Below are 27,337 nucleotides of genomic sequence, written 5' to 3' on the forward strand. Positions count from 1 at the left end.
TACCCATTATGGTTAGAGAAAGAACTCAGCATTACTCCAATGCCCAAAACAGTCTGGGCTGACTAAACCATGGAGAAAGCTTGAGGCACATAAGTTACTGCTAAGGGTTTGTCTGAGTACCCTACTTATCCCCATACATTACAGGGATCTTTTTTTTTCCACAGCACACTTATCTTTATTCAATTTCTTTTGCTTTATCCCTGATGATAATCATGTTAATCAAGTTTAAAACAAAACAAATCCAATCTTTACTTAAAAATATAAAATGCTACAATTTAAAAAAATAATGCTTTCAACTATTGCCCTCTGGACTAAAAAAAATAAATAAATTAAGGTGCCTGGATTCACTTAGTTCTGGAATACATTTTCCCAGTGTGAGATACATAAGAACGGCCATACTGAGTCAGACCAAAGGTCCATCTAGCCCAGTATCCTGTCTTCCAATAGTGGCCAGTGCCAGGTGCTTCAAAGGGAATGAATGGAAAAGGGCAATTATCCATCCCCAGCTTCTGACAAATAGAGGCTAGGGTCACCATCCTGGCTAATAGTAATTGATGGATCTATCCTCCATGAATTTATCTAGCTCTTTTTTTGAACCGTTATAGTCTTGGCCTTCAAAACATCCTCTGGCAAAGAGTTCCACAGGTTGACTGTGCACAGACATACTTCCTTTTGTTTGTTTTATATGACCGTCAGTATCTATTTCGGACTCCCTAAATACTATTTTAATTAACAAGGAACAGTTTCACACTGCAGATATATAATTAAATATTTTAAATATATAACACTCATAGCTCTCCTTTTCACCTCAAACATATTATCAGTATCCATCAAAATACAGAACCAAAACTGCATCAAGTCAACAAGAGGGGAAGTAGAAGCATCATTTGTATATTCTCAGACATTACCACCCCAGATATTAGCAAATAAGCATACTAAAATGGCAGCTTTCAAAGTAACATTTCCAGAGACTGATGATGATGGATGGATGGATAGAAGACTAAGTTACACAAGAAGAAAATATGAATACCAAAGTCACATTGAATAATGTTGAACAAGTACACATCTGCCAGTTTAATGTTCAAGGGACTGTGTCCACAGCATAAATAATCAGAGATAATGAACGCTTATATAAAGTACTGGGTAGTTTATATGGAACAAGCTAAGTTGGCAAAGTGATCTTGTTTAGGTCAACTGACTTACAAGTTGCAGTCAAGTATTTTAATAAATATTTGTGTGCGCGCGCGCCACACACAAACATGTTAAAGCTAAATATATTTTTCTGCTAGGACTTCTGAGTGCAAATAAATATAGTCCCCCCCAATTCTGATTTCTATACTGTATATTATAAAAAATTATACTCAGTTGCTTTTCCCCCCACCCCAGCCTGCAAAACAATTCTCTAAAAGACTGATGTTAATTGAAGGTTCACAAGAAATGAACTACTCAGTTAAAGGAATCATAGCTTCACATAAGCAATGATAAGCTTACTCCTCCATTAAAGAGGATCATACATCCCTGCAGAGTAAAAGCATTAACCACATTTTGGGGATAAGTACTATTAATTCATCATCAGTCAAAAATATATCAGATTTCTGATTTGTTATTTTTGTCTTCATATAAAAACAGTTACATTTGGATGTTCAAAAATCACTGTGTGCCAACACCTAGACATCACTAATTACATTGTGGTGAGGAGAAAGAAAGTTGTTCAGCTCTCCAAACATTAATCTAACAAGGTACATGGACTGTCGATTGTTGTTGGTCCATTAAACCTATGATCCATGATTGTGTCAAAATAAGCATTGCTGCTGAAGGCGTGGTTGCAGATACATCCGAATGAACTGTTTCAATGACTTAACAGCACTTTGATTTTGCCTTGTTTGATTTTCCACTACTAAAGAAGCAACAGCATCTCCAGTTTATAGTGAAAAATAAAACAAGGCCATTATGAAGATCACGTAACACAGAGTTCTGAAGCCCAGAGTGGAGGTTTACTGCTATATGGAAGTCTGCTGCTGGTCACAGGAGAACAAGTGGCAGCTGCTGCAACTGTTTCCTCCTCTTCTTGATCTTCCTGTACCTCAGTGAGATCTTCTGTCTCTGCAAATGGATTTTCCAAACGTTTCAAAACCTCTCTTACCTAGGGAGAAAGCCGCAACATTTTGCAGTAAGAAATTAAGAAGTAAAAACTGAACCTTCGATGGGTTCAAAGGAATCTGAAAAACTGTATTTAATGGATAAGCAGCCTACGAAGAGCCACAAATGAAAGGTGAAATAACATGTGATACACTGATATCATCTAAACTGAAAATGGAGCTCTGCAATTATTTTATTGTCTATTGTAACCTGCATGGAACTCGGTATGAGTAACAGCAATTGGGAGGCTTATATTATTCAAAATAAAGTACCTGAACACCTTTACATTAGCATCAATACTATAAATATGTTAATTATAACTGCACACTGTAGTATTTAAATATAACATTGAGCTAAACATGATCAAAAGTGATCACATTTTAAAACACCATTTGGCAAATAGGGTTTTAAGCAATGTTAAATAGTAATACTGTACCTCTGTGAAGTCTCCATTTTCAGCTGCTTCAATGGCATTCTGAGCAATGTAATTTCTCAAGATATATTTTGGATTGTTTGAATTCATAATCTTCACACGTTCAGCATTCCAGACATCAGCATTACTAACACTTTCTATCTCTTTTTCTAATCGTACTCTGAAAATAAGCAAGAAGAAACAAATTAAGAATTTTGTTTGCTTCAAGATTCTGTTTTTAAAATTTGGACCCATTTTCCTGAATTAGCAAGCGTAACTGGGAATTTCAAGATGAGAACATGGCCTACAGTCCTCCCTGTTGGTCTGCAAAGCTCAGCCATTTTTAATCTACAAAAACTCTACCTCCCACCAAAGTTAAGAACTAGTTTCACAGTCCATTAGATGCAGCAAATTGAAGTGCAGCATGTGCTAAGTGGCAAGCACACACATTTCTCTTGAAGACTTCACATTTTTGAAAATATCATTGCTTATTTGAAGTCTTGACAGGTAAAACATGCTGCATAAGTCATCACATGAATGTTCCTGCACTTTAAGGAATCAACTCTGAAGCTTTTTTATTCACTTTATTGTATATTTAAGTTTCTTGCATGCTTACAATGGTAGAGAGATGGGATACAGTCAAGAATCAGATCTATGACTGATACTTATTCCTGCTACAATTCTCAGATGTAGTGAAGAGGGTCAGTCACAGGAAGCCAGCTGTGACTGCCATCACAAGTTAAAGCAGGACTTTGCCTGCCCTAATTTACACTGCTGGTGTAATAGGCTTCTACACTATACCAACCCCATCAGCTCTGGGCCAGCAGATTCCTACCTTCACAGGAGAATTTATCTTAAAGTCTCTTGGCACTTCTATGAAGCACCAAGTGACTTAGAGGTAAAGAGAATGTGGGTCCCATTGTTTTGCTTTACCTTATGCTCCCCACATGCTCTTCTAAATTCAAATACAATACATCTTGACAGTAAGAGTACTGAGAATCTTCAGTTGCTTTATCTATTATTGTGTGGATTTTCCCCCTCAGGCGAAGAAGTATTAGATGGGTGAACTACCCTAAAGGTTGGACAGCTCTGGTGTAAGTCACGTTTTGGTAATATATTTACTAACGATCCAAACTGATACAATCAAGTTTAGGTATATGTTAGAATTAAAGTCAAAATACCCGATTGCATCCAAGTGTCTGTCTGTATGTGTACCAATGCACCAAACTGGATTTAATACTAATTAAGTTATGAAATTTCCAAGGAAAAATATAGTTGAACATGTGGGAGTTTTATTCTAACTTTTGTAGCTTATTCACATTCTATTTTTTTTTTTGGCATCACCTACATCTGTTCTATGTTGTAAAGCTTTGGAGGCTGGGGCCAGGCTGTCTTCTATTTGTAGAGGGCTGTGTACTGTTGCTCAGTATAGTAGAACCTCAAAGATATGAACACCAGAGTTACCGACTGACTGGTCAACGGGACACCATGCAATCAGGCAACAACAGAGACAAAAAAACCCAAAACAAACACCTTCCCCCCGCCAGCGAATACTGTACTGTGCCTATATTGCATCTTAAAAGGTAGGCACATCTGGGCTGCCTGTCCCCACCCTCCACCCCCTACTCACCACCAGATAGGAGGTGAAGACGCTGAAGTTCACAGGCACAGCTGTGAGCCCCCGGGCAGGAGCAGCACTGGGGTCTGCACCGCTTTCCTGTAAGCCACGAGTGCAGGTTCCCCATACTCCCCCTGTGGTCAGGAGCGGGACAAACCTGCAAGCTCAGACCCAGCCCGGGGAAAGAAACTTCCTGAGCTCCTGCTGGAACCTGGCCTGGAGAATGAACGGCTGGAACTGGAGCCCAACCTCCTGCCTGCACGCTGCACTCTGGATGAGCAGCTCAATTTTAAAGGGCCACAGCCTGCACTGTGCGCCCACTGATGCTGTGGTGCCCCAGGGTGCCTCACTCATCACCCTTGCAGTGAGGGGGCTAGAACCATCTGCCTATCCCCATCCCCACTCGCTAGGCAGCCACTTACAGGTAGCAGATTACTCCTGGGGGAATTCTGAGCCACTGCGCATGCAGAATTTAATGTTGTGTGCACAGAATTTCCTTCTCCCACTAGGGGCTACTGGACCTGGCAGAGCCCAGTTTGCAAATAAAAGATGCTGCTGGGGGTGATGGGGAGGAAGAGGAGCTGGAGGATTCAGGGCAGCTGCAGTTCTTCACACGTCCTGAAGGAAGGAGGCAGTGTGCAGGAAACTCCACCCAAGCCCAGGACCCAGCATCAGGCTGTTTCCCTCTTCGAAGCCCTGGGCTCTCTGGGAGTTAGGATGTGTGGGTGTCTGGGCTGGGACGGGGACTGAGGGGCTCTGAGGGGGAGGGGGCAGAAAAACAGGGGTTTCTTTAACTCCCTACTCCTGGGGGAATTTTTTGTGTGTGTCACACACAGTTGCTGACAGGTATTTTGAAATAAATTACCAAAATAATTGAAACTGGCCTGATTATATTGTGTTATTTTGACAAATAAAATATGCAGAATTTTAAAATATTGTGTGCAGAATTTTTTATTTTTCGTTGCAGAATTCCCCAAGGAGTAGAAGGTGAAGACGTTGAAGTTCACAGGCAAAGCTGTTAGCCCCTGTTCCGAGCAGTCCTCCCTGGGGAGCATCCCAGAACCTCTTGTGCAGTTATGAACATTTCAGAGTTACAGTCAACCTCCATTCCCGAGGAGTCCGTAACCCTGAGGTTGTACTGTAGATATGACAGCACAAATGTATTGCAGGCAATATTTAATAATCTCACCTGTATTTCTGCAGCCATTCTTTCCAGTGTCTTTTATTTTTACTCAGTAAGTCAGCTGCTGTTAATTGCTGCAGTTTAGAAAACTGTTCTATGCGTTCTAATTCTTTATTTATATTAGCTTTTGTTCCAATTAATGCAAACAGTTGAGGATTAGACTGAGCCAACATTAGCATCATGGAAAGTTGTCTGCAGGGAAGAGGAAAATTATATCAGACATTAAACTCACAGTAACAGGCAAGGACTGGCTTTTTGTAGCCAGGTTACTTTAGCAAGCAAAGTAACCTCGTTTTTTGTCAGCAAAGCTAAATACCCTGTATCCCATGATAAAGACTACATCTTATTATGCAAAAATATATTAAATTTTACTGTTATCTCCCTCCTCCCATTTGTTTAATCCACTTCTTGTGTTGTATCAAACCTAGATTGTAAGGCTAAGAATTCACAGCCATCTAGGGGATTTAGATGCACAATTTCCCCCTGAAATTAATGAGTTGTGTGTCTAAATGCCCTAGAGAGCTTTGAAAATTGCAGCCTCGTGTTTGTAAAGTGCCAAGCATAATGGGATTTCACTTTTACTTGGGGACCCTAGATACTACTGTAATACAAACATAGTGTCATAGAAAAGGAAGCAAAAACACTTTAGAAGAATGCAATTTATTCATTACTTCTCCTGCTCCTCTGTATAAAGTCTGACCAGGGGCGGCTCCAGGCCCCAGCACGCCAAGCGCGTGCTTGGGGCGGCAAGCCGCGGGAGGTGCTCTGCCGGCGCCGCGAGGGCAGCAGTCAGGCTGCCCTCGGCGTCTTGCCTGCGGAGGGTCCGCTCGTCCCGTGGCTTCGGCGGACCTCCCGCAGGCTGACCAGCGGACCGTCCACAGGCACGCCGCGGAAGGCAGTCTGCCTGCCTGCCATGCTTGGGGCGGCAAAATTCCTAGGGCTGCCCCTGAGTCTGACTATAGTATCCCAAAAGGACTGACTCGTGTATAATCAACAAAATTTAATCCTTATTACAAGATTTATGTTTAGGCTCCAGCTTTGGTCTACATTGAAATCATAATCTAGTAATATCAATTGGCTTCTTAAGTATTAATTTCCTCCTTTTTCAATTTACCACATCATTGCTGGAACTCAACTGCCCATCTACTCCAAGGTGATAAACAACCACCAGCATCTCGATGTGACATCAGAAATGTGTGATCATTCCTACTGCTCCGAGTAGAGCTTAATTAACAGACACTTTTATTCACACTGACAATTCCGAGAAAAAGGTAAATGTAATTACATTGGCTTCTGCAGCACCAGGCATACAAAGCGTCTGCCAAATAAACACGGAAACAATTAATAGATCCTAGAAAAATATATAAGATCTTTCATACTAGAAACAACGGAGAACACTACGGGGCAGTTTCACTAGAATGCTCTTTCTACTTTCCACTGTTTCTGTGATGCAAAGCAGCTGTAATCCTGATGTAACTAGCCACCAGAGCAGCTGGAGTGTACCAGTGAATCTGGCCCTAAAGATGGAAACTGGATAGTTCTGGGGATTTGTAACAGCATACAGAGCATCTAATATATTTTAATTGTATTTAGCACAGTGATTGAAAGATACTGCTACCTCTCAGCTTAACAGTACACGTGAAAGGGGTTTTGGTGATTTAAATCCAGTTTTTAGTGAATTGTGTCCTTATCACAAAACTACCAAATTTGACACTCAATAGCTTACTCATCAGAGAAGCCAAATGTGGAAAAAGAGAACTAGTCTCTCAAGCCAGGATTAGAATGTCCTGACAGGGCAACACAGGAAAACTTGCACTGCTGTTGATCTTATATTCCTGGTCTGTGGATAGTCAGACTGTCACTCCAGCACCTTTAATGATCACTAAACTCATTTAAACATTAAAAAGCATACAAAAAACAGCTATATATTGATAGCATGCCCAAAAACACAATTCAAAATTGTCATTGTTTACTTCAGTTGTTGTACCTTGGATCCATCTGAGGCCTGAAAGCAACTTTTAGTTCTTCCATGGAAGCACACTGCGTGGCAATCTTTTCCAGGAAATCTTCCAATTTTAGAGGATCCAAATCTCCCAAGAAAGAGCTCAGCAAACGGAAAGTATTTGTAAAGTCTCCACCTGAACACAAGATTTTATTGTTCAGACATAAGACAGTCTAATTTAACTTCAACTTCAAGTTTATAGTCTAATTTGTTTCTATTAGATACATCCAACTTTTTGAAGGAAGGTTCATTTGTGGTCAGTGGAATATGATTCTCTGATCAGTGATTTTTCTAATGTGGGAAACAAAACAACCAAGTTATGTCCTGTTTTCATCACTAACCTGTGAGATGCATAGTTTCTAGAAGTTCAGACACCAATTTATCATCATCTTCTAATTCCAAATGAATGAGACCTAGCTTCTTCCTCATCTTCTGCAAATAATGCCTCTCAAATTCTGCATCATACTCCTCTTTGAGAATGAGTTCACTGATCTCCAAGGGCAGTTCTGGGACTAAAGCTTCGGCAAGCTTCCCTAGATTCCACTTGCAGATCTCTGGCTGTTTGTTATAAGCATAGCGCCCTGCATTATCTGAACCATTGCAAATGTGTTCTGGGTCATATCTACAGATAAAGAAGAAATGGTTAGCAGTCTTCTTCTAGTTAACTGAGAGTGACTACTGTGTTAGATCCTTTAGGAGACTAGAAAGTGCAAGAAGGAAGAGTGCTTTTAGTTCTGACATTCCTCCAAAACTATGAATCTAAGCATGCACTTGCATTGCCTTTCCTTAGAGTAAACCCAAGACCTTTCAAAGAAAAGAACCATACTAGAAAATGAACAAGTTATACATATACAGATGTGACAACTACAGGAGGTTAGAAATGGTTATGTCAAGGAATACCAACAATTAGGGCTAACTTAATTGGACTCGCCACATATAAGGCGTAATAAAATCCACTTAGGAGGATGTTGAAAAGGAATGAAAACAATCAGGAAAAGCATGAGGATTATTTTGCACAGCAAACACACAATTGTACATTTCAGGTAATTAAACTATACTGACCTGTCCATAAACCCAAAAGGGCCATAGTCAATAGTAAGTCCTACTATGCTCATATTATCTGTATTCAGCACACCATGGCAAAATCCAACACATTGCCATTCAGCAACCATCCTTGCTGTCCGCTTTGTTACCTAAGAAACAAACACTTCAACTTTGATTACGACTTAGACATTTCTATATATTTCAAGGGATCTATCATTTTAACCTAAACTGTGTTATTGTACAAGATATGACTGCATTATACTGTAAGGCTTGAAATTCGGGGGGAAAAAGCTACTTTCACTGAAGTATGGCCTCCTGCTCCACTAACCTAGTTACCTCCCCAAAGGCAAACAGCGATTTAGCCCAAGTCCCAGCAGCAGCAACATTTTATCAGCATCTCCCCCAAACTAAAGGTCTGCTCCTACTGAAATAAATATCAATAAATACAATTCATATTGACTTCAATGGGAGCAGGATCTGGCCCTCAGGATGTATAAACAAAATAAGTTTCATTAGCCTAAATGCTGTGTGTCTGTTTCCTTCATTCATTATGACAATTTTCCACTCCCACTTTCCCCCCACCATGCCATTTTTTTTCCTACTACATCTATCTTAACTGACAAGCCAGACCCATACAACTTGGCCCTGTGAGTCACAATGGCTCCCTTACTGTAGCCTGCCAGTGAATTTGTTAATGGAGAGCTGGAAGAAGTGGGAACCAGAGAACGGGGAGGGGGGGGCGGGGGGGGACGGACGACAACGACAACAACAAAAACCCAACAGATGCAAGAGGCTAGGCGTGAAAGAACAAGGGAAGTAACTACTAGCACATGATGAAACTAAGGGCACCTGTCCAAGAATCACAAAGAAGGCTTCTAACAAAAGGTCAGAACCACTAGACTAAGGAAACCCCTTTTAGCTAAAGATGATTCAAATTGAACAAACCTTCATCATTCCAGTCTTTGCAACAAATATCTCCTGTTTCCCACTTCTAATTCCAGAACCAGAGCTATATGATTTCCCCATAAGAGGAAGTGCAAGTTTGGGGGAGGGGGGGGAAATAAAACTTACAAAGATTTAGAAAAGCGAAGAAGTGTTATACAAGGATCTTCAGTGTTAGACTTTTTGATAGGGGAATATCACATTCCTTAACTATGCTAAGGAAACAATAAAGATCCAAAGCTAAGCAAAAAAGTCAGGAAATGCCAAAATTGAAGTTTCACATACAAGCTGAACTCTTCCTCGTTGTATCCATGCATTACAACAGTTTTGTAATTACTTTTCCATAGTATTGTTTCTGCAGTGAACAAGTTAGATGAGGTATAGTGCATAGAGAAAGGGATACAATATTTTTAAATAACATCAATTTCTTCATTTCAGTACTATTTGAACAGACTTCATTTTGGTTGGCAAACAAAGTTATTTTCGCTTTTAAAATAAAACTAATTTGTAAATCTATTACTGAACTGCTATCAATATAAAATCACATGACAGGAACTATGATTTTCAAATCCTCAAAACCTGGTCAAATCCAAACCTATTTGCACCAGAGCACTGACTTCTCCTCCAAAACAGCTATCAGTTTGTCAAATTTCAAACTTCCTATCTTTCCTTCTAGAGCTGTCTACGGTAGCAAAAGTGTTTTTATAACAGGAAAGCCATCTTTACACAACCCTCATTCTCAAAAATGGCAGAACTGTCTTTGCTTAAACTTTCATCAAAATCAAACAACAGGGGCAGAGATAAAGCCTGGAAAATTTCAGCCCCAGGGAACAAAGTTCCAGGAAATTACAGAAACAGAAAGAAGGGTTTAGAACGCCAACATTTTGGAAACCTTAACTTATGCATTCCCCTCACCACCATTTTCCAGGTTCCTCGCTGGCCTGCATTATAATGCTTTCAAGCAAAACACTTTATATGGGTTCCACACTGTTCAGAAGGGTGGTAAAAAGCCATGTGACGCAAGATACTCCAAGTAGCTACATGTGCACAGAACTGATTAGTAATACGCTATAAACAAGTGCAAGTCGCCACACTCTGTGCTATGGCTCTATGCCAGAGATGAGATACCACCACAGAGTAAAATGAAGCACAAAGATGAGATCCAGGCTATTGAAAACAAAAGCCCCCATAATAATGATAAAGAAATGTGAACTGTACGGTGTCACTGCATAAAATGATTTGTTATTCTAGCAAAGTTCTGTTGTTTTTTTTAAACTGCCAATTAAAAGTCTATAATGCAGTTAAAAAATGGATCATTCCCAGAGATGCATCCGCTGATTAGAATGAGGTTGTCTGTGTTCTAGCTTCATTTAACACTTCGGTCCATCACCAATTTCTATACTTTGATTTTTACAAGCAAATTTTACAAGAGCAGCTTGGGAAATGTTATTATATGTAACCGAAGCCCACCACTTTAAAATGCCTGTTTACATTTTACCCTACTACTATAACAAAGATTCGAAAAAGAGAAAACAGATTTCTCTTTATACACAAAGTGATATCAAATGCACACACTTTTGCTATTTCTCTTGTTTAGTCAGTTTCCTTCACAGTGCAAAAGAGGTGGCAAAAGCATTTTATACATTATAGGCAGGGCACAAAGTGCTGCCTATTAAGGTTGTCCAACACTTCCATTATAAGACCATATTTTCAGTTGCTTATAACTGCCAAAACTTTAAGTGTCTGGTCTGAAATTTTAAATGTCAGGTGCTTGCCTCAGGCTGAATTTTGTTTGTGAAAGGAAGTTGGGGGGAGGCAGATGAAACTGTCAGGAAGATGGGGAGGGGGTAAACAGGGACATAGGGTATGTGTGAGGCAGGAGAATGGGTGAAGGAGTCAGGTGGGAAAGCCTGTGGGGGAAATTGGGAGCCAGCAGATGGGAGCATGAAACAGTCTGGATGAAGAGCAAGGTGGTGGAAACAGGGACTGGCTAGGCAAGTTCACTGGCATTTGTGGTGGGAGCCTGGAGGAATGAGACTAGGATTTACTAAATCAGCAGGGACAAGATGTTTAAGGAGTGGAGACTGGGATGGAAATAGCTAGGACTGGGACAGTGACAGGTTGGGATGGGGTCAAGTTTGGGTGGAATAGGCATAGAGTCTGTGTCCACTTGAACACAATCCCCTCCAGAGCCTGGAATGCAACCCGAGATTCCTAAGCCTCAGTCTTCCTAGGCTGTCACCTCATATCTATGAAACCCACTGGCAAAGTGCCCTCTCTACTGCGGGTCCACAGAAACGATGACAACCTATTACTGCTATCATATATTCTATTAGCTCAAGCAACAGGTCTGTTGGGAATCAAGCAGTTGCAACCCTGCTGATGATATAGGTGTCTATGATGGCATGTGATGGAATTTGTGTTTTCACTTTGCTTTTTTAAAAACCCAGGAAATAAAACACAAAAACCAAGTTAAAAGAAGATTAAGATTGCAAAGTCTCTCACACACAGAATTCAGGAAATGCCAGAATTAAAGTTGCCTATGCAATCTGAATTTGGCATCCTTGTGCAGATTCATTATAATTCAGTCTTTAATTACACGACCCCCATCCTGTTTTTCCCCACACAAGGCCACTGCCTCATTCAGGACACAGGATGGACCTACTCTAGGGATGAACCACGGTTGTGTAGCAAAGGAAACTCTTTTGTAGGAACCTTACTTCATTTGTGCAGAAGTAGGAAGATGTGTAGTGAATGAGGAAGGGGACTGCAGGGAGAGAAAGGACAGTCATGGGCAAGGGCTGCCCTGGAGAACTGGATTTATAAATGTCTAGGCCACAGAGTCCCTGGCATCATATAGGAAAGTCACTCAAAACTTTTCATAGGGGGTCACACTAACTGTTCCTCAGTGCTGAGCATTCACAGCTGCAACTGACGTCAGTGGGAGATGTGCTATATAATACTAAGTACTCTGAAAAATCAGCTCATAGGCATCTCAAACTGAGTACCCAAAAGGAGTGAACTTTTAATCTTAGTTCCTATGCCTCAGTCCCCCATCTGTAAATTGGGGATATTTATACTCCATCTCATAGGTGTGTTGTGAATATAAATTAATGTTTGTGAAGCATTCAGATATAATAATGATTAAAGCCATAGAAAAATCCATGAGGAAATAATTCTGTTTTCAAAGCAAGGTTTGAATAGTGTGCAGCTAGTAAGGCCTGGGGCCACACATTAATTGAAAAAAAATGAGGAGAAAAAATACTGAATAGCAGTCAACAAGAGAGCACCATCCATCCTGTGCACTGAATGAGACAGGGGTCCTGTGGAAAAATAGTATGTGATCACGTAACTGAAGATCATCATCATGTGTGTGCACAAAGGGGCCAAATTAAGCTTGCACAGGCAACCCGAATTCTGGAATTTTATAACTTGAGAACCTGACCTGCAACCTTAATGTTCTAATGTAGTTTTTTGAGTGCAATATTATATATAAAATTGCAAAGACCATAATAATTAGCAGGTGGGCCAGAGGTAGATCTACTACCTCAAACTAGTTTAAAACTTTTTCGACTAGATTTAAAGTAAACTGTCTAAGGCTTAAGACAGGACAAGAATCAATGATTAATTCAGTAGGGAAAAAAAATCAATTTGAGGGATTTTGTCAGAACACAGTTCTGTTTGTAGCATTTACAAAAATTATTCTAAAATAGCATTTTTGTTCATTTTAAGCTTCCTAAAGCAGCTGCTGGCTAGTTCCTGCTAACCTTGACAGCTCTAACAAAGCCTTCTGGAGTACTCAACCAGGTATCAAGTGAAATGGCTTGTTTTGTTTTATTGGCAAATTCCTCTTCTTTCACATACACCTCCTTATGTTGCATCATGTGGCTGGGCTAAGACTTTTCATTCTTCCTTTAAGAAAATCAGAAAAGCCCAGGAGGCAAGTCCTATGCTGCTTTCCAGCTTCCCAACTTAGGTATAGTATTTAAATTGAGTGTACTGGACAGAGCCCCAGAAAACATATAATATTGGAATGTACAATTACTGAAATAGAAACAGAAGCATTTCATCTTCCCTAACTCCTTATTTTGCTCATTGAAATAAAGGAAGATACACTTATTTCCACCACCTTACAAACAACTAAGGAAACTGTGTGAAAAGTGGTGTTAACACAATATCAGTGTTTTGATGTATAAGCACACAGTCAGGAAATTTAAAGTTATAATTCCCACAATAACTTTAGCTCATCAACATTACATATGTCTATTAAGGCATAAATTTATATATTACACACCCCCCCCCAAATGCTACATGTCTGCTAACAGCTCAAGTAATGATTATTGAGGAAACCATAACTGAATGTTCTGACTTTTGAGCATTTAAATTGTGAACCTTTATTTTACATTCTTCTCAGTCAACATCCTTTTTTCCACCCATTACAAAATGAGAAGAGACCCTTTTTACATTCTAACTCATTTCTTCATCATCAGCCAATCAGGGTCCAGAACTCCCCAACATTCTGATGCACTCAATTTATTATGCGTAGTCTTTTACAGCTCTTCAAAAGCCAGGGGAATCTTGATTTGCTGGTGAGGAGGTAACTAGTCTCTTAGGTACATTTCAATATATAGTTCTATCAGAAATGTTTTCTCCAAAAAAATCATAAAAAGTTAACACCTCATATTCCTCACAAGATGAAGTTCTTGTAACCTACTTCTACAAATACTATGAAAGGAAACAATTATCAGACTCATACCTCTCTGAAGAAAGCAGCATTCCTCTGAACACTGTTGTCAGAGTAAGCCTGCTGGATTTCTGGATAGAAAGTGCTGATCACATAATTAAGCATCTGTATTCGAATATCATTTCTGTTAACACTGGGACCTTTGCGTCCTGTGTATTCATCTGTAGGTTTAAAAATCTCAAAAGATCCAAACCTGTTTTAAAATAATTAAGACACTTATTTATATTACAGCAATAAGAAACTACCATTTAGAAATTTTATTATCATAGTACCATCTCCTTAATTTAGGCCCCAGTCCTGCAAATGACAGAGATCATCAAAATAACAGAGCCCCACTGAAGCGCCACACAGCAAATGTGTGCATCCATGTGCTGCCAATTGAAGGATCAGGGGCCTTAGTGAGCATTAATGGCTAATTCTTAACAGCACCTTAAAAATATTCAGCAGAAGACCATGATTATATGGTGAACCTATTTTAAAAAGTAACAGCAAACTAAAATAAAATACTGCTTATACAAAAGAAAGACATCTTGCAAAAAATTGGAAAAGAGATTTTGCAAGCTTTATATATTTCCTACTCCTCAGCCTTTCATTAGGAATTTGTTACTTTGCAATGGGCCACAGATCTTCCTTAGAGTCCTAATATGGTTTCAAGCAGGAACTACCGTCCATCTCTAATACACCTCTACCTCGATATAATGCTGTCCTCGGGAGCCAAAAAATCTTACCGTGTTATAGGTGAAACCGTGTTATATCGAACTTGATTTGATCCGCCAGAGTGCGCAGCCACCCCCCTCCCCCGGAGCGCTGCTTTACCGCGTTATATCTGAATTTGTGTTATATCGGGTGGCGTTATATCGGGGTAGAGGTGTATGTAGAGTCACATTTATCACAATCTAGATTTTTGACAATTTTATTCCTTATCCTAAAACCCTTCATTAAGTGGCCTTTAAAATAGTCCTCTCCCACATAATAGCTACCCACCAGCATCAGGAGTATCATAAAGAAGGCTTTTCTTTACCAGAACTTGAAAATAATTTTTTTTTAAATGAAGCTTAAAAAATTCGACAAAGATGCCGGTGCATCCCATCTACTGGATGGAAAACACAGAGTTCCACCAGTCTAGCACTGAAGAACTAAAATCCCAGAATGAGAATCATACATAGATGGTCTTGTTAGAGAAATAGTGTATTCCAAACAGGATGCTGGTTTTAACAAGAAAAAAATTGAAAACAGGCTTCTCTTTACCTTATAAACGTGGAAGCTATTCTCAGGACAATTGTACATCTTTCATTTTTTGGATTTCCATCATAGAATATGTCCCGAACAACTTTTGAATCAGATGTTACACACGTTCCAGCCCTTGTTGTAGGTATACCTAGATGAAACATGGCCTCACTACACAGGAATTCTCTTACACTCGACCGCAGGACCTTTCGACCATCAGCTTGTCTATAAACCAAAACAGTAATAAATACTACTTAGCTCTTGTGTAACACTTCTCATTCCTACATCTCAAAACACTTTACAAAAGCAGGGTATCATGACTCCCATTTTCTAGGTGGAGAAATGAAGGCCCAAAAGTCAAGTGACTTGTCCAAAGTTGCCCAACATCTCCTAGCATTACACATTGTAAATTGAAACTCTCTCCTTAATGGCACCATTTATTTTTGGTATTAATACCAACATTCATAGTAGAAATAAAGTTAACATATATAGCCACCTTCCCAATCATCTCTTCTGTACACTCCTTAAGCTTATCCCAATATGTAAATTCTGTAAAACACATTGTTAATGGAACACAAGGGCCAGCAGAAGTGTTCCCACCATTTTTTAATTTTAATAAAGAGCTTTTTAAACATATAGATAGTCTTCTGCAAAGGAGCTAAAAATCAATGACTCAGTCTGTGCAGGTAATCCACTCTAGCACCTTTTGACTTGTTTACCTATTGTTTCCCCCCTATTTCTATGACTAAAGCGCCACACTAATGCAAACAACATGCTGGCAGCTACCAGTATTTTAACTACCAGGAGAAGATCCTGGCTGAGCTTAGTTAAACAATACAGCAGAAAAAAAATTGGTGGCTGTTACACACTAGCACTCCCACCCCTCTTATCAAAGCTCTGGCAATAACAAAGGTGGAAAATTTGAGGGAGAATGTCTACTGGGGAAGGAAAGAAACAACAAATGCAAAGTGCAGGAAATATAATTAGTTTCATCCTTCCCACTAAAATATCTTTATTTTCATCTCACCTCTTTTGTACCACTCCTTAACTTTATCATTTTTAACCAAACATTATGATTGCTGTAGGGATGATGAAAAAATCAGGGTTAAGAGTAGGGCCCTACCAAATTCACAGTCCATTTTGGTCAATTTCACGGTCATAGGATTTTTTTAAAAATCCTAAATTTCATTTTAATCTGAATTTTCATGGTGTTGTAAGTGTAGGAGCCTGACCCAAGAGAAGTTGTGGGGGGGTCACAAGGTTATTGTGTATGGGGGGGGGGGGGGGGGGAAGTGCGGCGCTGTGGTACTGCTACCCTTACTTCTGTGCTGCTGCTGACAGCAGCACTGCCTTCAAAGCTCGCCAACTAGAGAGCAGTGACTGCTGGCCAGGATCCCAACTCCGAAGGCAACATTGCCACCAGCAGCAATGCAAAAGTAAGGATGGCATGGTATGGTACTGCCACCCTTACTGCTGCTTGCAGAGCTGGGCCCTCTGTCAGCAGCTGCCACTCTTCGGCTGCCCAGCTCTGAAGGCAGCAGCACAGAAGTAAGGGTGGCAATACCATACCATCCTTCTGCACTGCTGCTGGTGGAGTGCTACCTTCAGAGCTGGGTGCCTGGCCAGCAACTGCCACTCTCCTGCCATCTAGCTCTGGTCAGTGCAGAACCCCCCTAAAAATTCCTTTTGGGTCAGGACCCCCAATTTGAGAAACACTGGTCACGCCCATGAAATCTGTATAATATAAAGTAAAAGCACACAGATGAGATTTCACAGGAGACCACATTTCATAGTCTGTGAAGTGTTTTTCATGGCTGTGAATTTGGTAGGGCCCTAGTTAAGAGGTGTACATTACAGGGTCTGTACCTTAAAGATGTGGTCCATAACATGAAACAGATTGAGAATCACTGACAATGTAATTAGACAATTATTCATGGCTGGTTGAGGTGCAAAGAAAACATCTTTTCTTGAAGTCGCTTTCTAAATTATTACTTAGTGAGCTTGTGGATGCACATAAATATTTCTCTTTGCTAAGCTAGTATTACACCAAGTTTAGTAAAGAGTGCATTGGAATCATTCTTTCAGTAGTTTACTTGACAGGAGACTGTCAGATAACTGACTTTGTAAAATAGAGGCTGTGAAACAGTAAGATTATGACAAGGACTATACACAGATTAAATAATTTGGTGTGGGAAATCATATGTTGACTGGTTAACTAGCACTGGCTCACATGACAGGCCTGCCAAACATATACTGAAGATTTAATTTATAACGGGATTTACAAACATAAAAATCACACTCATAAGAGATTTGGCATACAGAGTTCTTTAGGTATGATTGTGGTCACTGAGTTGTCTACAACCTACACAACCATTATTTATTTATTCCCTGAAGCTTTTTCTCTCTTTTTTTAAGAATAAACTGGAAGCTATTTAGTTGTTGGCTCAATCCTTTCATAGAGGTCTGGACTACACTAACTTTTCTGGGGACTCTCTCACCAATGCAGCTCCACTCATGAGCACACTAGTTAGACAGGGCCATAGGGTACTGGGAGACCAGTTAAACGGGTCCCATTCTCAGCCCTCCCATTACCAGAATGGGCCAACAATGCAGCCATTTAATCTCTCTTTACAGGCACCATCATATACCCCACTGACAACTTGATGGGGTCGTGGAAGGAGAACGTGAGTGCCCGGTCTACACTAGCACGCACCCCCAGCTGCCACCAAACGTGTCCCAGGCATTAGCAAGGCATTTCCCACAGTGGCAGGCAAAGGCTTCTGGGCTGGGGACACTGTGATCAATACAAAACGCATGGCGGGATGGGCTGCCAAGGGGTGAAGTGACTCAGGCTGGGGGGGGGGGGGGCTGGGAATGGCAGAGGCTTAAAGCTACTGCGCCGAGCTCCCCAGCTGCAGCAGCCCCTGGCAGCATCTCCCAGGCGGGCCCGGGGGTGCCCAGGGGCACTAGAGCAGGGGGCCAGGTGGGAGGGGAACCCACAAGCGCCAGGGGACTGCGGCCTGCAGCTGGCCCCACGGACGGGTGCAGGGGCCCCGCCAGCCCCGTCCGGCAGAGGGGCAGGACTCACCCGCCCCCGGCGCCTCCCCGCGAGCGGTTACCGGGAGAAGGGGGTGAGCCCGGCCCCCTTGAGCTGGATCTCCCAGCGCTCGCCCCGCGGGCTCAGCACCTCGCCCAGGTACATGGCCGCGCCGTCGCCCAGCTGCCCGGCGAAGCTGCCGAACTGGTGCCCGCAGTAGCAGTGCGCGGCGGGCTCCGCGCCGGGCAGCAGCCGGTTCCCGCTGAAGTACAGCGCGGCCTCGGCCTCCAGCTCCTCCAGCGCCCCGGCCACGGGGGGCTCCAGGCCCAGCAGCGCCAGGGCGGGCAGCGACATGGCCACCAGCCGCGGGCTCTGCACCGGGCTGGGCCGCACCCGCGAGAAGCAGGCGCCGGGCACCTGCCGCGGCACGTTCTCCTCGGACGCGTCCAGCGGCAGCGAGCGCAGCGCCCGGTTATCGAAGCGCAGCGCCCCGAGCCAGCCCGCAGCCGCCCGCGGGGCTGCGCTGGGGCCCGGGCTCTCCGGCCGGGCGGCGAGGGCGGGGCTCCTGCATGGCGGCGCCGCTGCAGCAGCAGCCGGGAGGGCGCAGGCCGCGCGGGACCGGGGCGGGCAGGAAGAAACTGCGCCCGCTCCGCAGCACCGCGGCCATTCACCCACCGGGCCCGGGGGCGCAGCGACCCCGCCCCTACCGCGGGGACGAGATTGTGATGTCACGCCCACCGCCTTATCACAGGGCGAGCTTCCTCCGAGGCCCACCCCTCAGCCTATCACAGGGCGAACTGCCCCTAAGGCCCCGCCCACCCCCCTGTCCTATCGGGACGCGCTGCCGCCAAGGCCCCGCTGCCACGAGGTCATATCAAGGCCCCGCCCCTCCTCATTGGCCCCGCCCCTCCGCTAGGATCGCTGGGTCCCGGTGCAATGTGAGCTCTGGAGCCGCGTTGCTGTTATGGGGGAGGCCAGGTAGATCCGTGCCTGCCCCCTCTGCCCCACCCACTCCTCTCTCTGCTTGGCCAAGCCCACGCTGGGGGCCGAGTGCACGAGAGAAGAACTGATCTGACTCTCCAGCCCAAGGCAGAACGTCTACATTGCAAACACCTACCCTCTCGCAGCCTGTGCCAGCCCACAGGTGTTTTACTGCAGTGTAGACATGCCCTTTGAGAGCATTAGAAAAGGAACAATCCTGCACTGGCAGAGACATGGACTGGCTGCTAGAGTCTTTTCCATCTCTCGATTTCCATAATTAAAAAATCCATTATTGCTCTACCTGGAAACAAAATGATTGGATGGAATACAACTTACATTGCACTGCTAATCCAGCTGCAGTGAATTAAAACAAATGACAATTACTATGAATCAGTTATCTTCTAACAGACACAGCAATGATTCACCTTTTGATTATATTCTGCAGAGGCAAAACCCCAATTGTAAACAAACTGTCCGTCTTTAACTAAGACTCTTGCGAATATGTTTGTAAATGGCTTCAATTAAATTGAGGGCCAAGAAGATGGTTTAAAGTTAAGAGTTTATGTTGATGGTAGTATTTCTCCAACACAGCCATTTATTTAAAAGATCCATATTTTGTTACATGGTTGAAACTGTGATATAAAACAAGCCTCTGTAAGGAATTCAAATTAATGTGCTTGTTTATAATTTTGGAGGGATTAATCTATTTTCTGTCATAACAAGTTCCCAATCAGAGATATGCAGAGGTCTTCCAGGCAGTACATCAACTCATCTACATATTTGCCAAGTTTTACAGTAGGCCACATAAAAAACATTAGCAAAATCAGTACAACCTAAAAGTTCATACAATAACTTTGTGATATTGCACTCCCTGTGTTTATGGAAATATGCTTATGAGTGTAAATATAATGTAACAGAAATATGCTTAATGCAAAAGGTCTCTTGTATCATTACAAAGCTTATAATCTACTGAATGTGTTCATCCTATTTGTGTGAATATCATTCTTGTATCTAAACTAGAAATATGAAGTATTATTCTGAGGTTCTACTGTAATTATGTAAAGTGTGGGCCATTAATGGTGGCTTAGTATCTTAATGGCTCCCATTAACTAGAACAATTGGTTGTAAATGGCTGTTTACTTATAAGCCTTCCAGTGTTCCTGTGAGACAGGCCGGTAAGAATGGAGGCTTGGGGGGTCTCACAGGACATGTGACCATATCACCTGGTACTGGAATCCATCTTAAACCTGGGGCTTTGCCATTTGGAATTAGTGATGGTGATGCAGAGAGAAAAGATTCCCACTTTGTGCCAAAGCTATAAAAGGGAGTGGAACAGAACAAAGGGGGCTGCAGTCATGAGAAATCCCCTAATTACCACCTGAGCTGGAACTAACAAAAACTGTATGGGGAAAGGATTGGTCCCAGACGCAGAAAGAGTCTAGTCTGTGAAAGAAGCTTATTAGAACATCTCTGAGGGTGAGATTTACCTGTAGTCAGTTTCTTAATGTATTAGGCTTAGGGTATGGCTACACTTACAGTTTGCAGCGCTGGTCATCCAGCTGTGTAGGAGCAGCGCTGGTGTGTGGCCACATTTGCAGCATTAGCAGCGCTGCTGGGAGTGATGCATTATGGGCAGCTATCCCAGCATTCAAGTGGCCGCAACGTGCTTTTCAAAAGAGGGGGGTGGAGTGGGGTCTAGTGTGACAGGGAGCGGGGGGAGAGAGTGAGTGGATTTTTGGAGCCAACACTGTGTGTTTAGCTTCCTGACTTGAAAAATGAGAATGTTTCCAACCCCTTAGTCTTAACTCTTAATTGCAAACAGCCTGCAGCCAACACGACTCCCCGCTGTTTCATTCCCTCCCTGCCTGCAATCTCATTTGATTGTTTACAGCCAGGTACAGATGATCACAGCAAACAGGAGCTCTGTTTGTTTTTTAGATAAGCGGCAACGGCGCCGCGCGGAGCTCGTTCACAACAAAACAAAGAGAGGCTGCATAACAAAACAAAGAGAGTAATTTATAAAAGCATTCTGGGATACACCTTACACACTGGAGGCCAATCACAGCACTGGTGTGTGGCCACACTTGATGACCAGCGCTGCAGCACCAGCGCTGGAATCCTTATTCCCCATGCTGAGTGAGGTGTACGGCCAGCGCTGCAGCCAGGGAGTTGCAGCGCTGGAAGTGCCCTGCAGGTGTGGCCACTTACTAATTGCAGCGCTGGTGGAGGCTTTCCAGCGCTGCAAATCGCCAGTGTAGCCATACCCTTAGACTTGCATGTTTTGTTTTATTTTGCTTGGTAACTTACTTTGTTCTGTTATTACTTGAAACCACTTAAATCCTACTTAATAAAATCACTTTTGTTTCTTAATTAACCCAGAGTAAGTGATTAATACCTAGGGGAGCAAACAGCTGTGCATATCTCACCATCAGTGTTATAGAGGGCAGACAATTTATGAGTTTACGCTGTATAAGCTTTATGCAGAGTAAAACAGATTTATTTTGGGTTTGGATCCCATTGGGAGCTGGGTGTCTCGTGTCTGGGTTCTGGAGATAAGTAACTTGTGCGTTTTTTCAGTTAAAGCCTGCAGCCACACACAATTGTTGTCAACTCTCATGATTTTGTGATGAGCCTCATGATAATTATTGATTTCCTTAAAGCCCAAGCTCTGGGAGCCAAGTGGATGTGTGATTATTTCATCCTTTATTCTTAAAGAAAAGGCAAGTTTCTAGCTCTCATGGTCATGGAGAATGATTTCAAATGTGACCCCAGTGCATCCTAATGGCTCAAAAAGCAGAAGGCAAATGAAAAAATCCATTTTTTTTACATTCTCTCATGATTTGAAATCCAATCTCATGATTTTTGAACATTTGCTGCAATAGAAAGCTCCTTTTTATCACTTTTGAATGAAATACTCAGATTAACACAATTCCAGTTAAACCTCACACCATCACTCTATGTTAATACCATAACAATGCGTTAATCACCAGTAAACAGTAATGGGTAGTCAGAGATTTCTGCATAATGCGAAATTGCCCACTGGCTTACCTGCTAGAGAAGGGTAAAAATAAAACTCCAACCAATCACTCTAAGGCCATGTCTACACTGCCACTTTTGTCAGCAAAACTTATGTCACTCAGAGTGTGAAAAAACCCAACCCCTTGAGCAATGTAACTTTTGCCAACATAAGTGGTAGTGTGCACAGTGCTCTGTCAGCGGGAAGGCTTCTCCCACCAACATAGCTACCACCGCTCATGGAGGTGGTTTTATGACAACAGGAGAGCTCTCTCCTGGCAGCATAGAGTGGCTACATGAGCTATCTTACATTGGTACAGCTGTGCTGCTGTAAGCTTGCTAGTGTAGACATGGCCGCCTTTCTTCAAGGGTCACTTGATTTGAGCAAAGAAAATCCCTAACAGAGAGCAAATCAACACAAAATATTGGAGTAATAACTACTAAAAGCTTTTCCAGCTTCAGTCATCTGTGACAGTAGAAGACATATCATTCCCCTTCAGTAGCCTCATCCCTGGTCTCCCCTTATGCTGATGAACTCAGGGCAAATATCCATACAGTAAGTTCCAAAAATGGACCCCTCATTGCTGGTCACATGACCTCTGGACTCAGTACCTTCCTAGGAATTATAAGAATTATCTGGGAGTTGAAGACTAACGGGTCTTAACAAGTACACATGCATGCACTCCAAACCCCAGTACCCCATTGTAACAATACTTGCATTGGTAAAGTTCTAAGATCTACTTAGTGCCATCTTCTACTTGCTGAAAATTATATGTAGAAGCTGTCCCAAGGCACTGAAACTTAAGTCCAAACAAGGCTATACTTCAGCTTCAGAATTCCTTCTGAGATTTCAGAAACCAGTTGTGTCAGATCATGCCTCTGTTTATATATTCTCCATCCAGAGACAGATAAATCCTGTTTGTATTAGTGTTAGTTGGACAAAATTCAGTGGTTTCAAGTTGCTGGGGTTCACTTGAAACTCATTAGGCCCTTTTCCCCACTGCAAGTTCCATACAACTTCCTTTAACTGGGTGCTAACTGTGCCCAGCTGTCGATGCTTCTAGGTCTTCAGGTTGTGCTTGGAGGCCCTCAGCAGAGATCTCATTCACTGTTGGGTTCCTATGGTATAAATCTAGAGAATAATGACAAACAGTGATTCTAAATTAATGAATTAATATTGTTTGGCTTTCTTATGTATATTCCTGAATGCTACTAAATGTGTGTAAATGGGGAATTTAAAAGGGACCACTCTCCACCAGTGTTCCCTCTAGTTTTTCCCCACGCATGTACAGTATGAATTTTATGTGCATCAATATGGAGCAGATGTGTGATATATGCACCAATATGGAGGCGATGTAACAAGATTCATGTGGCGGGGCCAAGGGGCTCGGAGTACAGGCAGCGTCTCAGGGCTGGGGCAGAGGGTTGAGGTATGCAGGGGCATGAGGGCTCTGGCTGGGGGTGCAGGCTCTGGGGGGGGGGGGCGCTGGAGGGGTTGTGTGCAGGCTGCCCCAGGGCTACGGTGAGAAGAACTTCCCCCAGCTCTCTCTTCCCGCAGCAGCACCTGGGCTCAGGGGGAAGAGGTGCCTCTCCCTACCACGGCAGTTCCAGGGTTGGTGCTGCGGGAGGGGCACCTCCCCGCTGGCTGTGGCAGATCTGGACCAGGGCTGGGGCCACGGCAGGTCCGGGGCTGGGGGAGAGGCATCTCTCCCCACCACAGCCCTGAGCTGCTGCGTAGTGACGCAGCTTAGAGGGAACTCAACTCTCCACCCAATTTCCTATTGTGTGGACCACCTCTTTGCATTCATGGAGCATTGGACATCCCTGGATGCTCACATGGAAAAACATTAGGAAAATATGTATTTTTAATCATTATGACTCAGCTATTACCTTGTCCTCATCTTAATTTGTTTTATATATTACCAACTTCCACACAGAAGTTCTTCAGTTGTTGTGTGGCAAAATGTACACCAACATGATACTCCTAAGGTTCTGACTCAGTTTGGATGAGGAAGGGATCATTGGACGGGGTTGGTTGGTTTATCTCCAATGTCATAATCCCACTATAGGACAGAGAAAGGATTGAACAGGAGGAAGACAACAATTGCTTAGATTTATGTCTGTTGTCAGTCACAACAGAGAGAAGATGGAAGAGATATGGGCAACCATTGCATGATTAATTAAAGTAACACTGGTGCTATCTGGACAGCTCACTAGATGGTAACAAAAGGTTGAGGGGAAGAGGGAGAAAGAACTGCAGTAATTATACCCATCCTGGGACTGACTACTAGGCAGTTACTATATAGGATGCTTGTATTGCTAACAATTATGATTGTGTCTGGATGTAAGTTTTAGTACTATAACAGTTTCCAAAGTCAAAAAATAAAAGTTGCACATAGTTCTTAATTTGCCATCATTGGGGAACATTTCAAAATACTATCATCCTCTTACCGAAGTCCATTAGTTACCTCCACTTTAAAAAAATATATTGCTATTGTCGTACCACTTGCAGCCAGTTGATGGAACTAAATATTTAAAGCATGCAGAACACAGCAGTTAAAGTAAAATAGGGCCAGATTCTGCCAGCATTACTCTCATTGAGCAATCTTATTCTGCAAGTAACCCCACTGAAACCAGAGGGGCTGCTTTTGCAGTTATGGGCCTCTGGTATAAATCAAAACACCAGAGGGTCAGAAATTGGCCCTTAATTATTTTGTGCACCATTATTGTGTGTTACCTTCATAGCTGACAGGTGGTAGTCTGTACCATTGTTTGACATGGAGTTTTACTTTGCTGGGAGGAGATGCATTTATTTAAACAAAAGAATTATGGGTAAATTAAAAAAAAAAAGCTGAACTCTCACTTCTTTCCTCAGCACAGCACACATCTAAAATATTTTGCATCAATGCTGGGATTGGGTGAGAGGTGGAAGTGATGGTATGACTCAGTTTGTTTATCCAAACCAGCAATCAGAAGTCTTCCCCTTGCAGTATTTAAAAAAAAAAAAAAAAGAACACTCCAGATGAGTGAAAGGAAAGTGCTTACTTCAGAAGCTGTGAGGTCTTAAGTGCTGCCCTCGCACCAGCACAGCCTCTTGGAACACAGGGACCTGGCATCAAGCAAGAGGCAGGGGACACACAGCTGAAGGTCAGGACCTGTGAAGAAAAATATGGCACAACCTCCTTGCTACTTGTGCCTCTCAGTTACCTCTTTTCCCCACTGCTAATGGTGGCAGAAAGGATAACACCATTTCTTTGCTGCCATTGGCTCCCCCAGTAGAGGAAGCTCTCATCTGACTCCCTCCCAATATACATGGCAATTTGACAAGTCACACATCTGCCTCAACGTAGAAATGCTGAGCAGAACATGGGTTCGATCTGTTTCCCCTCCACTTCACATAGCTGGCACGAAAGGCTACACGGTGCCGTGGGAATCTACCACATAGTGGTATTTCCCCATTTTAGCCTAGTTGACACTCAGCTGCTCCCCTCTATAGCTCAGACTTGCAATCAATATCAAAAGGCAGGTGAATGAGCTTTGCCCCATTATGGATATGGCCCTTCAATAGTGCAGCTGTAAAAATAAATGTATTAGATAGGAGTTATCAGACTTGCAAAGAAACAGTCCTGAAACACCAAAGTCTAAAATTAAAGTTTATTTTAATTTCAGAGGGAAACAGCAAATAACTACAAGTTTGTCTTAGAATTACACAAATAACATAATTTTCCTCTTTTTTAATGTGTAGTTCCCACTACTGTCTGGCACTTTGAGATAACTTGTTATATTTCTCATAACTGGCACTTTTAAAAGGGTTTTACATTTCACATGCATAGCTTCAAATAAAAATCACCCAGAGTTCCACTGGAAGTTGCTTAATTCAGTAATTTAAATTTGATTCAGTATTATGTCAACGTCTATTAAAAAAAAACCTTTAATCATAAATACTATCTTGGCCAAATGTATGTATACAGCAGTGATAAACAATAGATTATAAAAGCAGATGGCTTCTATTCCTATACAAAAGAGTAGATTAAAAACATACTAGAAAGGATGCCGGTGGGAGGAGAGAGCATGGCATTCCTTTGATTTAGCTACCTCCCCCTCATACACAATCATTGGGCAATTCAGTGTATTATTTCCATTGGGTTAGCTAACTGATGATCATTGCTGGAAGTCATTTTTATTTTACTTTAAGACTTTCTTTTGGCCCCCAATACATTTTTTTTTCATCCGCAAAATGAGGGTCCAATTCTGGAAGGGAACAAGGACCTCCCTCCACTCAACACCTTGCCAGATTGGGCCCCAACTGAGACAGTACTTTCAGAACTCATTTAACTATTTCAGTGGCATGTCAGAGGGAAGTTCCATGGCCAGCACTTTAACATTTATTTAAAACCAGCATCTGCTTCTCATCTAAATGGCCTATTCAGCACTCAGTCAAAGCTCACATTGCCATCAGCAGGAGTTTTGCCTAAGAAAGGATAACAGGACTTAATGCTTATGTCCACAGGGCTCCATAAGCTCCCTTTCTTCACAAGAATGTATACAAAGAGCATAGGCATATCACATCGAATATTTTAGTCTCAGTAAATTGACTATTAGATATCTAACTGTTACAAATGGATTTATTTTCAATACAAACATTATCCTGACTTAAAATTAAAGCTTTGCACATACATTTTTGCAAGGGTTATTTTGATTAATCTGGTCCAATTTTCAAGATTAAATACATTCTGGTTTTATTTTGCCACAAATTCATTCACCTTTAGCCTCTTATGAGGCTCAGTCCTTCAAACTACTGAGTGTTCTGGTTCCAATCCAAAGCAGAGCACTTAACCACATGATCTACTTCTCATGAAACTATTGATGTGCTCAAATTTAAGCATGGATTTAAGTGCTTTGCTGGATTTGGGCCAAACTGTTCAGCACCGTAGTAATGGTTTAGAAAAATACATTAGGTGGTGTGCATATTTTGCATCTACTTTAGTTAACC

At 42.2% G+C, this 27,337-nt stretch overlaps 1 protein-coding gene across 1 annotated transcript; it reads right to left on the bottom strand.

Annotated features, from left to right (window-relative positions):
- Positions 1–757: 757 nt before the first annotated feature.
- On the bottom strand, positions 758–19,015 carry SELENOO (selenoprotein O). The gene is given in 10 exon segments (XM_039512053.1): positions 758–2,143; positions 2,576–2,732; positions 5,359–5,544; positions 7,340–7,490; positions 7,696–7,976; positions 8,417–8,547; positions 14,097–14,277; positions 15,333–15,536; positions 18,431–18,922; positions 18,924–19,015. Coding segments are annotated over 10 exon segments (2,070 nt in total). The 3' UTR covers positions 758–1,948.
- Positions 19,016–27,337: the final 8,322 nt, after the last annotated feature.

The sequence above is a fragment of the Mauremys reevesii genome, linkage group 1, assembly GCF_016161935.1.
Source record: "Mauremys reevesii isolate NIE-2019 linkage group 1, ASM1616193v1, whole genome shotgun sequence".
NCBI lineage: Eukaryota > Metazoa > Chordata > Testudines > Geoemydidae > Mauremys > Mauremys reevesii.